Source organism: Crinia signifera, chromosome 5, assembly GCF_055691185.1.
Source record: "Crinia signifera chromosome 5, ASM5569118v1, whole genome shotgun sequence".
In the NCBI taxonomy this organism is placed as follows: domain Eukaryota; kingdom Metazoa; phylum Chordata; class Amphibia; order Anura; family Myobatrachidae; genus Crinia; species Crinia signifera.
The window spans coordinates 157,731,537-157,745,077 of NC_139221.1; the positions used below are offsets into that span (position 1 = coordinate 157,731,537).

Consider the following 13,541-nt stretch of genomic DNA (forward strand, 5'->3'; position numbering starts at 1 on the left):
CCCCCTAAGAGTGGTTCCATGAAACCCAAACCACAAATACAGTAGTGGCATTGTAGATGTAGGATATTAAAACATACATAAAATACTCACATCCATAGTTTTTAGTTCCTCTAGGGTTTCAATTATCCGGATTGGATCACTTTTTTGTTGTCGGATATAGTCTGCAATTGCAGTAACTGAGCGCTGACCTCTATACTCTCTTTTCATCATCATTCCATTTCTAAACAATTTTAATGTGGGATATTTGCTTATCCTATATCTTTGTGCAATATCCGCTATAAGGAAGAGAACATTAGGATTGGTCATTGATAAAACACATTGTGAACTATTGAAAACATGGCTTTAAAAATGTAAACATTAACTTTAATATAAAATATTATAAATAGCGCATCATTAACGAGATTAAGTGTACACACAAGAGGATATTGCAAAAAAAAAGAAATACAGAGAAAAATGATATCACTCAAAGCTCTTTGAGCGATATCTTTTACTATATGCTCTAGTCCAGTGTGTATGGGGCTTAACTCAAGTTATGAGGAAGTTTTTTCTTCCTTAAAGTACAATGTTGTCCATGTCTTTTCAGCTTCTTTTAGGGGGGGGGGGGGGGGGGGGGGGGGGGGTCTGATAACAGACCAAAAAGTGGTTGAACCACCCACAAATTCAACCAATATTCGAACCACGTGGTTGATGACCGTACTGGCTTTTTGGACAGTAGAAAAAAAAAAACAGCACTTCATTTGAATAGGTCGAATGTTAAGTGCGACCTAAAAACGTTTAAAATGACAATTTTTTCGACTGTCAAAAAGCCTAGCATCTAATTTAATATCCCCAGGCTCAGTGTTGTCACATACAGAAAAAACACTTGCATACATTATAAATATATCACCAAAATATACAGATGAACAAAGAATGGTCAATTTTACATACAGCTATAGTCAGTAACGGGGTCTATGGAAACGTGAGGATTACATTTAATAAGTGTAGCTACTCTAAGGGGTGTGAAGGTAAATTCTTCTGCATATATGATAGTAGGCAGTTCAATGTGCACTACAGAGGTTAATTAAGCAGCAGTAAAAGTTGTTGCTACCATCATCGTGCCTCGCAGTGTCTAAACCCACTGTAAAAAAAAAAGAAAAAAAAAAAGAATAAATGAACAAGGAAGTGCTGCTAGAAGACTGGACATGGTAGGGACAGCAGGCAGTAAGTGCTGCTGGAAGACTGGACATGGTAGGGACAGCAGGCAGTAAGTGCTGCTGGAAGACTGGACATGGTAGGGATAGCATGCAGGAAGCACAATGGTGAATAAGAAGCAGGACAAAGTTTAATCAGTAGAATAAGTATATTTCAAGGAACATCTTTATTAAAAGTATTGTCAGTGGATGTTGCTAGAAGAGGAGGTAAAGATCTGTGCACATGTTAAATTCACTAAACCGTTGCTGTAATGTAATAAACGATAGGTGTATCCAGCTATTAAACCTGATAAAAGAAAAAAAGGAGCAGGCAATCCCATAATAAACAGGTATATGACAGATTGGAAGAAACGGAAGCCACTTACAATGCTGATCACAATCCACTCTGGCAAATACAACTTTATGGTTATCAGGAAATTCTTCTTTTATTATATTGGAAGCTTCCTCAAATATAGGGTGCAGCATCTGACTGAACCTGCACCTATAGAAAGAAATTAGGTCTTAAAAATATTTTAAAGGAAACAGAACAAAATAATGGTTTCCAGTGTACAAAGTTAACATACATTTTTAGCTCACAATGCTTTTAGTCAGTAACGTTAGACACCAGCAGGTGATCGCCAGGACCACGGTCGACAGGACTTTTTTCAGATTTTTAGCGTGCAGAGTGCAGCAAGGCACCATGCCCAAAGCATAGCGAGCCATGCAGTGTACCTCTGATATTTGGCACCAACAAAATACTGAAAAAGTCCTGTCAACCATGTGACCGTCGTCCATGGATCTGCCGACGTCTAACTAGAGTTATGGCCACTCTAACGGCTGCCAACAATCTTTGCGCGTCTAACTCAGCCAGGTTGAGTGAGGGTCTAAACCCCGATGACTCTTTACCACACTAAGACCATGACAATTTAAATAATATACATTTAAAATAGAAACAAACATACCAGTCCGCATAAAAGTTAACTAAAGCGACATCTGCATTACCTGAAACGGAGAGAAAAAAAAAAAAAAGGTGAGAGGGTGGGGAAAATAGCGTATTATAAATTCTGTTAAAAATATATTATTGTAGTCAATATTTTCAGAATTTCATAGATTAATATGTGAACAGATACATGCAGGACAACATATTCCCAATTTTAAAACATGTGGTTAGGATCACCGAGAGTAATCCCAACATCTAGGAAAACCATATGAAATTGGCATGCAGAGAAATATTGGCAAGGCGAGTATTCTTTTTCTGTTTGCAATTTAAGTATATTCAGCTACTATTTTTCCGAACTTTTTCAACTAGAATTTCTAAAGATGTTTGGAAAATGTACTCATGAAATTACGCACCAGTGAAGCTTTCATTGCGCATTTTCTTTAAATTAGGCTATTTGCTATTGTCAATGTTCATGTTTAAAATAAAAAGAAAAATAATTGTGTATGGGAGCAGCAAAGGCTGGCACACCTGAATGAGAAGGAATAGGAACAGTTCTATAATCCCATACTACATTGCATACCTATACATACATTGTATAGAATATAACAAAATGAAGCTAGTTTAAAAAAAAAATAATTTACACACACACACACACACACACACACACACACCAACCATGCACTCTAATTTGCATTACACAACACATGACTTAATAGCACAGGTTCTTTGCATGCATCTAATTCCATTACAGGGTGCCTCAATCGCGACATGGGGCAAATAGGACTCATAGCTTATGACTAGAGACAGGATTATATGCAACATAAATAGCTTGAAATATGCATGCAAATATGCATGAAAAGTGTTAAAATATGCTACATTAAATAAAAAGAGTCATTTTTAACTTATTTATTTAAAAATTAACATACAATTAGTTGCAAATAAACCTCAAAAATAGGCCCACAGCATCTGCAGATGTCTAGTGCTGTATACAGGATTTTTTTTCTTCCTGGCTGCTACAGCATACTGCAGTGTCCAAAGCTCTTCTTGCATCAACTACATGGACCCTCATCTCCAGCGCCGAAGGATCAAATGTCAGCATAGCGCATGAGGGCGGCGCAGTGGAAGGCTTCCGCCCTGTGCCACATACTCACTGTGACACAGCATTTCCTCCGCACCGCGTGATGTGCCAACCCTTCCGCCCACCTCCTCTGCTGCAGAAGTCTGTCTCTTGGTGTAAAGTCCCAGGCCAGGGGCAGGCAAAGGTTCAGGAGCTTCGTAATGGCATCCGCCCCGACTGACTTATCTACATGGATTGGCAGCCTAGAGCAGTGTCAGGCTGGATCCCCACACTGCGTACACCCAAGGTTCCCCACACTGCGCACATATTGCCCCAGCCTGCACACTCTACTACTACCTGGCCAGCAGCAGCAGGGCAAAGCAGTGCTGTGACTCGTGGGTGGTAAGAGGGTGGGGCCTAAAATATGCACCATCACTAGATTTTAGGTAAAATATGCAATAACCAGTGGGAATAGGAAAAATATGCAAATGCATATAATCCTGTCTCTACTTATGACACATGCCTATATAATGTGTGCGACTGCGGGCATATCTGCATACAAAATGAAGATATAAGAATCACTAACATAGTATTCCATATGCAGATACATGCACAGTCACACATCAACAAAAGCTGCTTGTATGCCAAATTTACATAGCTCTGTGATCAACACTCATTGTATTGAAAAAAGCAGCACACAAACTCAGCACTATTGAGTGATGCCATTTAACGCACAAGGAGGCTAGATGTATGTGGACAAATCTATATATGTAGCCCAACCTTTGAACATACAATGGATGATAAAAGGAAAACATGAGTTTATCGCAATTTAGATAAATCGCCTTTAGGGACTCCTTTATCTTAATTGAGTTTCTCGAGAACATGAGCAAGGATCTCAACTTCTAGAAGCTACTGATCCTTCACCAGATGACACAACATGAGTACAAATGGTTTAGAGAAGCTTGTTGCCAACACCAAATACATTGGGGAAATGGAAGACAGGTACAGAGAGAAGGCAAGATTTGTCACAGTCGTGGTGCACCACAGAGAAATTATAACACTTAAAACTTAATAACTTTTATTAGTATATACTAAAAAGAATAGCTGCGAAAATATGACAATACTACATATAACATAAAACAAAGACAAGTGAAATCATGTGCAAATTAAAACTAGGGCTCATGCGGCGTCCCTTAGCTCAAGAATCCCTTAAATTCACAATTTTATTAGGGTTCTGTTTAACTTGATATTGTCTTTCCCTGCGTGTCGGCTGTGTTGCCTGAACTACGCCTAGGGGACAAATCTGTTTACAGTATTAATACCCAATGTCTTTCCTGTCTGTGCGTAGTATTGTATTAAAAGATATATATCAGACTGTGGTAATCTGTGTTTGAACAATAGTTTGACAGCGCTGCCTCACAATGCCAATTGGTATGGTTACACCCAATGCCGTAGCTGAGGGGTATATGCGTATATAGCGGTGATCGTTACAGCTGTGTAGCGTATGGGTCACCCAGATAGTGAACCCCCACAACTGCACACGATTCTTATATGAGTTTTCAACCAATATCGCTTGGTGTGTACCCTCACTTGGTGAAAATCGCAAGCGTTGTGGGCTGAGTAGCCCTATTATCCTTGCGTGGGATAATCCCTTATTATGTGCGCATGTGCTAGTATTGTAAATATAGTGGTATACAGACAGCAAGTAAGCTGAGCTGCATAGATCACCACTTCTTATCAGCGCGTAACGGCCAGTGAGATACAGTCTCAGTGGAAGGCAAAGTACGTCAAGCAATCAGTCAATAATTGTCTGCAGGTAGAACCAGCAGATATCGTCTGGTGTGTACTCTCGCTATAGTAAAACAACTGGACTGAAAAGTCTCGCTATTATCCCTGCATAACAACCATTCAAGCAGTGTTTTAAAACATCGGGTAGTACCCTTGGAGTTGTTCAGAGTTGGTTATGCGGGTATACAGGGGCTAATGAGGCATATGTCCTACGGGCGAGCTGGGCTGCACATACAACCCACTCCACCAGTGGAGTGGTCAGCGAGAGACAGCGTGACCAGGCGGCAAGGTGAGTATAGTATGCGGCTGGAAAACACAATAAATCACAGTTTAAATCTAAACATTAGAGTCCTGAAAAGGACTGGAAATGCAATGAGACAGGAGTCGGGAGAGCTAAGCGAGCGGCCGCACGGCTAGGAGGCCGGCGTACGCTTCGCAGTTCTTCGTCAGGGCAACTGGTTGCCCTGACGAAGAACTGCGAAGCGTACGCCGGCCTCCTAGCCGTGCGGCCGCTCGCTTAGCTCTCCCGACTCCTGTCTCATTGCATTTCCAGTCCTTTTCAGGACTCTAATGTTTAGATTTAAACTGTGATTTATTGTGTTTTCCAGCCGCATACTATACTCACCTTGCCGCCTGGTCACGCTGTCTCTCGCTGACCACTCCACTGGTGGAGTGGGTTGTATGTGCAGCCCAGCTCGCCCGTAGGACATATGCCTCATTAGCCCCTGTATACCCGCATAACCAACTCTGAACAACTCCAAGGGTACTACCCGATGTTTTAAAACACTGCTTGAATGGTTGTTATGCAGGGATAATAGCGAGACTTTTCAGTCCAGTTGTTTTACTATAGCGAGAGTACACACCAGACGATATCTGCTGGTTCTACCTGCAGACAATTATTGACTGATTGCTTGACGTACTTTGCCTTCCACTGAGACTGTATCTCACTGGCCGTTACGCGCTGATAAGAAGTGGTGATCTATGCAGCTCAGCTTACTTGCTGTCTGTATACCACTATATTTACAATACTAGCACATGCGCACATAATAAGGGATTATCCCACGCAAGGATAATAGGGCTACTCAGCCCACAACGCTTGCGATTTTCACCAAGTGAGGGTACACACCAAGCGATATTGGTTGAAAACTCATATAAGAATCGTGTGCAGTTGTGGGGGTTCACTATCTGGGTGACCCATACGCTACACAGCTGTAACGATCACCGCTATATACGCATATACCCCTTAGCTACGGCATTGGGTGTAACCATACCAATTGGCATTGTGAGGCAGCGCTGTCAAACTATTGTTCAAACACAGATTACCACAGTCTGATATATATCTTTTAATACAATACTACGCACAGACAGGAAAGACATTGGGTATTAATACTGTAAACAGATTTGTCCCCTAGGCGTAGTTCAGGCAACACAGCCGACACGCAGGGAAAGACAATATCAAGTTAAACAGAACCCTAATAAAATTGTGAATTTAAGGGATTCTTGAGCTAAGGGACGCCGCATGAGCCCTAGTTTTAATTTGCACATGATTTCACTTGTCTTTGTTTTATGTTATATGTAGTATTGTCATATTTTCGCAGCTATTCTTTTTAGTATATACTAATAAAAGTTATTAAGTTTTAAGTGTTATAATTTCTCTGTGGTGCACCACGACTGTGACAAATATTGCCTTCTCTCTGTACCTTACATTCAATTGTCCAGTGGTAGCACACCCCCATGGTCTTATATTGACTGTAATTATATACACCCAACGGGGGGCCTTTTTCTCCTATATTTACACACAAATCTTCCTGCCCTGTGCGTCTGACCAACCCCAACCCTGTATACGGAAATGGAAGACAATTAGTTAACAGCACATAACTATTGGCTTCATTCAGTAAAGGTTCGTACACATGGGCATTTATCGCTGGCAATATGGTCTCTAAAGCTGTGTACGCACGGGGGTGATAGGGGCTAAAATCGCTGGAAATATGGTCGCTGGCGACAATATTGCCAGCGATTGGAGTGCACACCAGCGATAAAACGCCGGGTGCGCACTCCCGTTTTTAGCCCCCTTATGATCGCAGCTGTTTACCTCTGCTGCTCCCCCGGCCATCTCTGGTCGTTGATGAAAAGGAGAAACTGAGCAATATATTTCTCAGCCATATATTGCTAGCAATATATGGCTGAGCAATATATCTCTCCCATGTGTACGGGGCTTATGCGACCATATTGCCAGCGATTGGAGTGTGCACCGGCGATAAATCGCCAGGTGCGCACTCCCGTTTTTAGCCCCCCTTATGATTGCAGCTCCTGCGACCAGCTGATCCCCCCGGCGGCTCCCCCGGCAGAGGTTCCCTTTCATCAGTGACCATCTCTGGTCGCTGATGAATAGAGGACACTGGGCAATATATCTCCCCCGTGTGTACACAGCTTAAGGCTTGCATATGCCATGTTCATCTGCCATCATAGCCTGAGTAAGTCTGACCTTACTCAGGCAAGTAGTCACAATTGAGCTACTGTACATGCAAAGAAAAATAATACTTATGGCAACAGTCAATAGGTCAACATGAAAAGGTCGATATGCACAATGCAACAGACACAGCGCTACACAAGCAAAAAGGTTACATTAAAATGGAAAAAAACATTTTTTAAAAGCCTCATGGCAACATTTCATAGCGCATGTTGACCTTTTGGTCGATCTAGACCAGGCCGGTCCAACCTACGGTCCTCCAGCTGTTGTGAAACTATGCATCCCAGCATGCCTTGCCATAGTTTTAGCATTCCCTAATATCAAAACTCTGACAAGGCATGCTGGGATGTGTAGTTTCACAACAGCTGGAGGGCCGCAGGTTGGATATGCCGGATCTAGACAGACCCAGGGGAAACTAACCAATCTCTGACTGGTAGGATAGCATAGGGCCTAGGCCAGGCTTTCCCAACCATGGTCCTCAAGGCACACTAACAGTGCAGGTTTTGTAGATATCCAGGCTGGAGCACAGGTGACTTAATTAGTACCTGAGTGATTCAGATTAAACCATCTGTGCTGAAGCCTGGATATCACTAAAACCTGCACTGTTGGTGTGCCTTGAGGACCGTGGTTGGGAAAGCCTGGTCTAGGCTCCTTACCTCTCTTCACTGATCTCTATCCACACTCCCTCCTGTCCTCTTCGCTCCATCGCTGACCGCCGACTGACCTCTCACCTAATCACCTCCTCCCACTCCCAAGACTTCTCTAGCGCTGCCCCCCTGCACTGGAACAACCTCCCGCCACCCATCAGGCTTTCTGATTCCCTTACCTCCTTCAAGCACTCCCTCAAAACCCACTTTTTTCGACTAGCCTATCCCTCCTCCTAACCTCTTTTGATCCTCCTATCCTCCCTCCGTTCCTACTTATCCTATTGTTTTTCGTTCGTCCACCCACCTATTTTTAGTATGCTAACTCTTATGAGTAGGGTCCTCCTTCCTCATGTACTCACCCTACCTCTTTACCTCACCTGTGCTCCTGTCCTGTTCTTCCCTTCCTCTACTTCATCTTCAGTCTCCTCGACAATTTTGACACCTACTTCTGAACTGATGCTGATTTTAGTTCTACCAGCTATACCCCTATTTATACTGTATTTTTCAACACACCCTGTACGTTACCTTGTAATTTGTTTTTTGTTTGCTATGTACGGCGCTGCGGACACTTTGCGGTGCCTTATAAATAAACGTACTACTACTACTACTAGGCTATACAGGACCTTGATTTGGAACAGCATGTAAGTGTTATAGGTTTGCCTCAAGTTACAGACCCCCACAAGGGAAAATAACCTGTCGGTTGGGAACCCGACTGTCGGGCATATGTTCAGTCGGAATCCCAACTGTCAAGCCATCACCCCCCTATCAAAGTGGCACATGTAATGAAACATATTGGGCCAGCAGTCAGTGTGTCTGGACTGGAGTCAGTAGTGCAGGAGACCAGGTGCACCCCGATTGTGGGATGACAACCTTGGAAAGCTGCTCAAGGAAGAGGACAAGCAGAGGCAAGGTAAATTACAGCACCTACAGGGAAGGGGAGTGTCATATTCTAATCTATACTATAGGTAGCGCGGAGGCACTTCATATTCTTTACTATAGGGAGGCACCGCCCTATATTGTATGTATGTATGTATGTATGTATGTATGTATGTATGTATGTATGTATGTATGTATGTATGTATAGGCACATATATTCTAAATTCTGGGTTGGTCACTTTTTTTTTTTGTAGAGGAGCACAAAATGTTTTGCCTATGGGTGTCCTGACCCCTAAATCCGCCTTTGGGGACCAAGGTGGCTGTAATGACAATTACTTATTACAAAAACAGATAGCTCCACAAAAAACAATTGCTAGAATCAAATGGGCTATGCATTGGATTAGTGATGTGAAATAAAAGGAAATAAAAGGAAAAACATTTACATATAGAAGTACCAAGTAGTAGTATATTTATCAGAGTACAGGATTTGAAACCATAAAATGAACTAGTACACATAGGAATGATTAAGGCAGAGCCCTCAAACAAATGAAAGTGTTTTTATAGCCCTAAAAGGGTTTAGTGGCTCAGACCTGTTTTAAATACCAGGTCTTAAACATTTAGGCAATGTGAAAGCAGCATTAGGGGCCTAGAAACAATGTAAATGGTAGCGGATCCTTACTGTATAATGACTATTGAGTTAAAAAAAGAGCATGAACTGAAAAATAGAGGATGTGCTAGGAGATGGTATGGTGACGAAGAAGATTTTAGAACTATTCAAATAGGAAGAATTTCACATTAACAAATAAGACTTACCTAAAAGGTCATCTATGTTGCCACTTTCTAGATTTATGATGTCACCTTTTGCTGGAGTGCAAGCCCATGCTGCCTGCAAGTAATGAGGGGAGGAAACCACCATGAGAACACAATAAAAAGAATGCCTACAATTACATTATTTCCTGTATGTGATCAAAAACCTGCTAAAGTATCTTTATATTTATTCCCATGCAGAATATGTTCCCCTACGCATATGTATGCAACCAACTGATTTTTGTATCTTCTATTCTACTTGCAGGCAGGTCAGAACCAGAAAAAAACAACGGTACTTGTTTCCTAGCACGGCCACAACGATCATGATCGCGGGCATCGGGGGCATCGCATGCACTAAAAAATCGGGTGCGATGGGCCAGACGCGATTTCCCCATAGAGAACAATGTTAAATGCCTCAATTTACCCGCGATGACCCCGATTTCCCATAGGAAACAATGTGAAATGCATCAATTTACCCAAATTATCATAGGGAACAATGGTAAATGGCCCAAAAACACCCCATAACATTAAAATGTCCCCCCAAAAGTACTATACGCCACCCCGCGATCAACGTGAACCCGAAGCGTGGCGAGCGCAGCTAGCCCGCGAGGGGCGGCGGTACGCGTCCTCCGACCTTTTCATACCCCCACTATCCACGTCGGCGTGGAGTTGAGAATAGAATAGTGTGGCGAGCGCAGCGAGCCCGAAGCATGGCGAGCCCCGCGAGGGGACGCGGATACCTTCACAGTTATACGCGTCCCCTCGCGGGCTTCCCAGGTGTCCATGGCGACACGGACACCTGTGAAGCCCGCGAAGGGACGCGTTTACCTGTGAAGGTATCCGCGTCCCCTCGCTGCGCTCGCCACACTATTCTATTCTCAACTCCACGCCGACGTGGATAGTGGGGGTATGAAAAGGTCGGAGGACGCGTACCGCCGCCCCTCGCGGGCTCGCTGCGCTCGCCACGCTTCGGGTTCACGTTGATGGCGGCGTGGCGTTAACTACTTTTGGGGGGACATGTCAATGTTCAGGGTTTTTTTGGGGGGTTTCTGGCCCATTTACCATTGTTCCCTATGATGATTTGTGTAAATTGACCCATTTAACATGGTTTCCTATGGGAAATCGGGGTCATCGCGGGTAAATTGAGGCATTTAACATTGTTCCCTATGGGGAAATCGCGGCCATCGCGGGTGGACCATTTAAGCAGTTTTGGCCGCATACGACCCGACCGACGCGATTTTTACGGTTTTCAATGCATTTCTATGGAAAAATCGGGGGCATCGCGTCGGTCGCAGGCCACTAAAAATTACCCCCGATGGCCGTGATTGTGGCCGTGCTAGGAAACAAGTACCAAAACAACTTGCAAATGAAAAGAAACATTTCAGCCTGGACCTGCAAAATCCTGCAGTAAATGTAAAATACATAAATCATGCCAGACATTTAAGGTCCATACACACTGGGAGATTATGCACAGCGTGCATGGTGCATGATGATGGGGAAAATAGCTGGGCTGAAAAATGCTCAGTACATACAGTACACACAGTACACACTGAGCATTTTTCCAGCTGTCCAGCCATTTTCCCCGGGGGTGGATGGCTTTCCATAGCAGGACGCAATGGAAAGCTGTAATTTACGTTGCTCATCTGCAGGTAATAACAGCAGATGAGTGGCGGCCGGCAGTGATGATGCAGGAGCGCACAGCAGCGCTCATCGCTGCACTGTACACACTGGGCGGCTTTCATGCTGAAAGCTGCTCAGATGAGAAAATTGAGTTTTCACATGAGTAGCACAGCGTGTATGGGACATTAGGGCAGTTATATTTGGAAGATGGTTATACAATCAAAACCATCACACAGCAATAGGATTGCTGAGCAATATTGGCTTAAAATTGCTCCGCAATCATATTGCTCAGTGTCCCATTTTCATCAGTGAAAAAGGAGGGAAACAGCTGATTGCCAGGGAAGCATGCTCCCGAGACCAGCGACGCATGGGGATATGGTCTCTCAGCAATCATATCCCAGGAGATTCCCTGACTCAGCTCCCAGAGCATCCACTACTAAATATGGCTACAGATACTGGTCTTGTTAGAAAGGCATTCAACACATTTTTAAAATCTAGCAATACATTTACTATCACCACTTCATGCACTAATTTAATGGTTTAATCAAAATAAAAGTAAAAGGACATCTATGTAAGGTGGCCACTGATTGGCTGAGAGAGATCTCTATCAGCGGCCTCAGCCAATCAGAGGGCCATCCAGTGTTTCAAATTCATCTGCTGCCGCTGCTGACTTAAGCCACCTGAAAGCGCTTCTTCACAGGCTCCACGGCCAGTCAGGTACGCACCCACTTCCCTGTCAGCGCCAGCTCTGGTTCCCGAAAAAAAACACATGCAATTGCTTATTTAATTCGATAAATATTATGTGCAGCACATATCTATTGATGCGTCATTTGACGGTATGCCTGTGAATCGCATCAAATGCACCCTTAAAAATGCATGCAATCATTCGATTTATCGCCCAGATGTGGCTGATATTGAATGATTGCATGCGATCTCTCACATGTGTATGGGCAGCATAAGGGTTAATCACACACTTATTGATTTGGTATTCAATGCCAGAAAGAATTGATTAGTGATGAGTTTTAAGATAAAAAAACACAGGCTGACACTATTTTCTGCTAGAATTCAGTCATTTGGATTGTGGAGCACACTTCCACTGTTTACATCTAGGTTTGAAAGCAGATTGGATCAAGGAGTATCCCTATTAGGATTCCACCAACAGTGGTGATATGCCTTTCTAATGAGAATTATGAATAAAGCTTAGATTTGATTAAGCTTTAATGTATGAAAACAAGGCTTATACCAGATCAAGCCATTTGACACGTAATGCTGGGTACACACCTACAGATTTATGTCCAATCTGTCTGGTGATAACAAAAATCTGGTAATATATGGAAATATATGACAGTCACCCATTTCTTCAGAAGATAAAAATTCAAGTTATTATGTACTTGCATGGGACGCGTTTTCACTCTGCAATCAGATTGCCACTGTCCAGACAGAGTGAAATTCCGTCCCATGCAAGTCTGCAAATGCCTTGCTAAAATCTCGCTGATCGGTGGAGCACTGTAAATCCATATGCAACTCACTCTCCAAATTATTATCATTTCCACAACTCTGCAATAGAAATTGGCTGATAGAGGCCAGATCTGCTGTCACACCCCTAAAACGCCAGGTTACCACTTCCTGTCAAATGGCGGTTTGGTTGTGCATGACCCCAAAAAATAAACACAAAAATATATGTTGTGCATGCATACAGCGATCCATTTATATTTTAAATGGATAAGCACTGTCCGATTATTCCATCATCAAATAGTTAAGCCATGGCTGCCAAGGTAACACTATACCCTTACCAGAGATCTGAACAGATTTAAAAAAAAAAAAAACCTGTCACAGAAGGATACAAATATGGTGTGGTCATCATGCCTTAGTACACTCTGCAAGTTCATTTACAAAAAAAAAATAACCCATGGATACTGCACTTACAATAGGAATACTATTCTTAGGATAAAAGTTCCTTGCACCAGATTCCTCTGCAGAGAAAAATGCACTCAGCCACAAATGCCTATTCTATACTACTAAACAAAGAACATATAAATTATTGGTCACAATGACCTGCGCTGTATACTGAGCATTTGGCACGGGTAAGAAAGTATAAAACTGGTCAAATTTAGAAGAGAATAGTGCTTACAAAACACTGGCTTCCTAAAACTCCTTTAAGGCTGCT

At 42.9% G+C, this 13,541-nt stretch overlaps 1 protein-coding gene across 1 annotated transcript in view; it reads right to left on the reverse strand.

Moving 5' to 3' along the window:
- ERP44 (endoplasmic reticulum protein 44) overlaps positions 1-13,541 on the reverse strand; it is a 57,142-nt gene that overhangs the window by 18,444 nt on the left and 25,157 nt on the right. Inside the window, exons 2-5 of the mRNA XM_083188171.1 lie at positions 9,761-9,833; positions 2,132-2,171; positions 1,556-1,671; positions 91-275 (exon numbers count right to left, since the gene is read on the reverse strand). Of these exons, the coding sequence (XP_083044297.1) occupies positions 91-275; positions 1,556-1,671; positions 2,132-2,171; positions 9,761-9,833 (414 nt within the window). The remainder of the gene's footprint in view (positions 1-90; positions 276-1,555; positions 1,672-2,131; positions 2,172-9,760; positions 9,834-13,541) is intronic.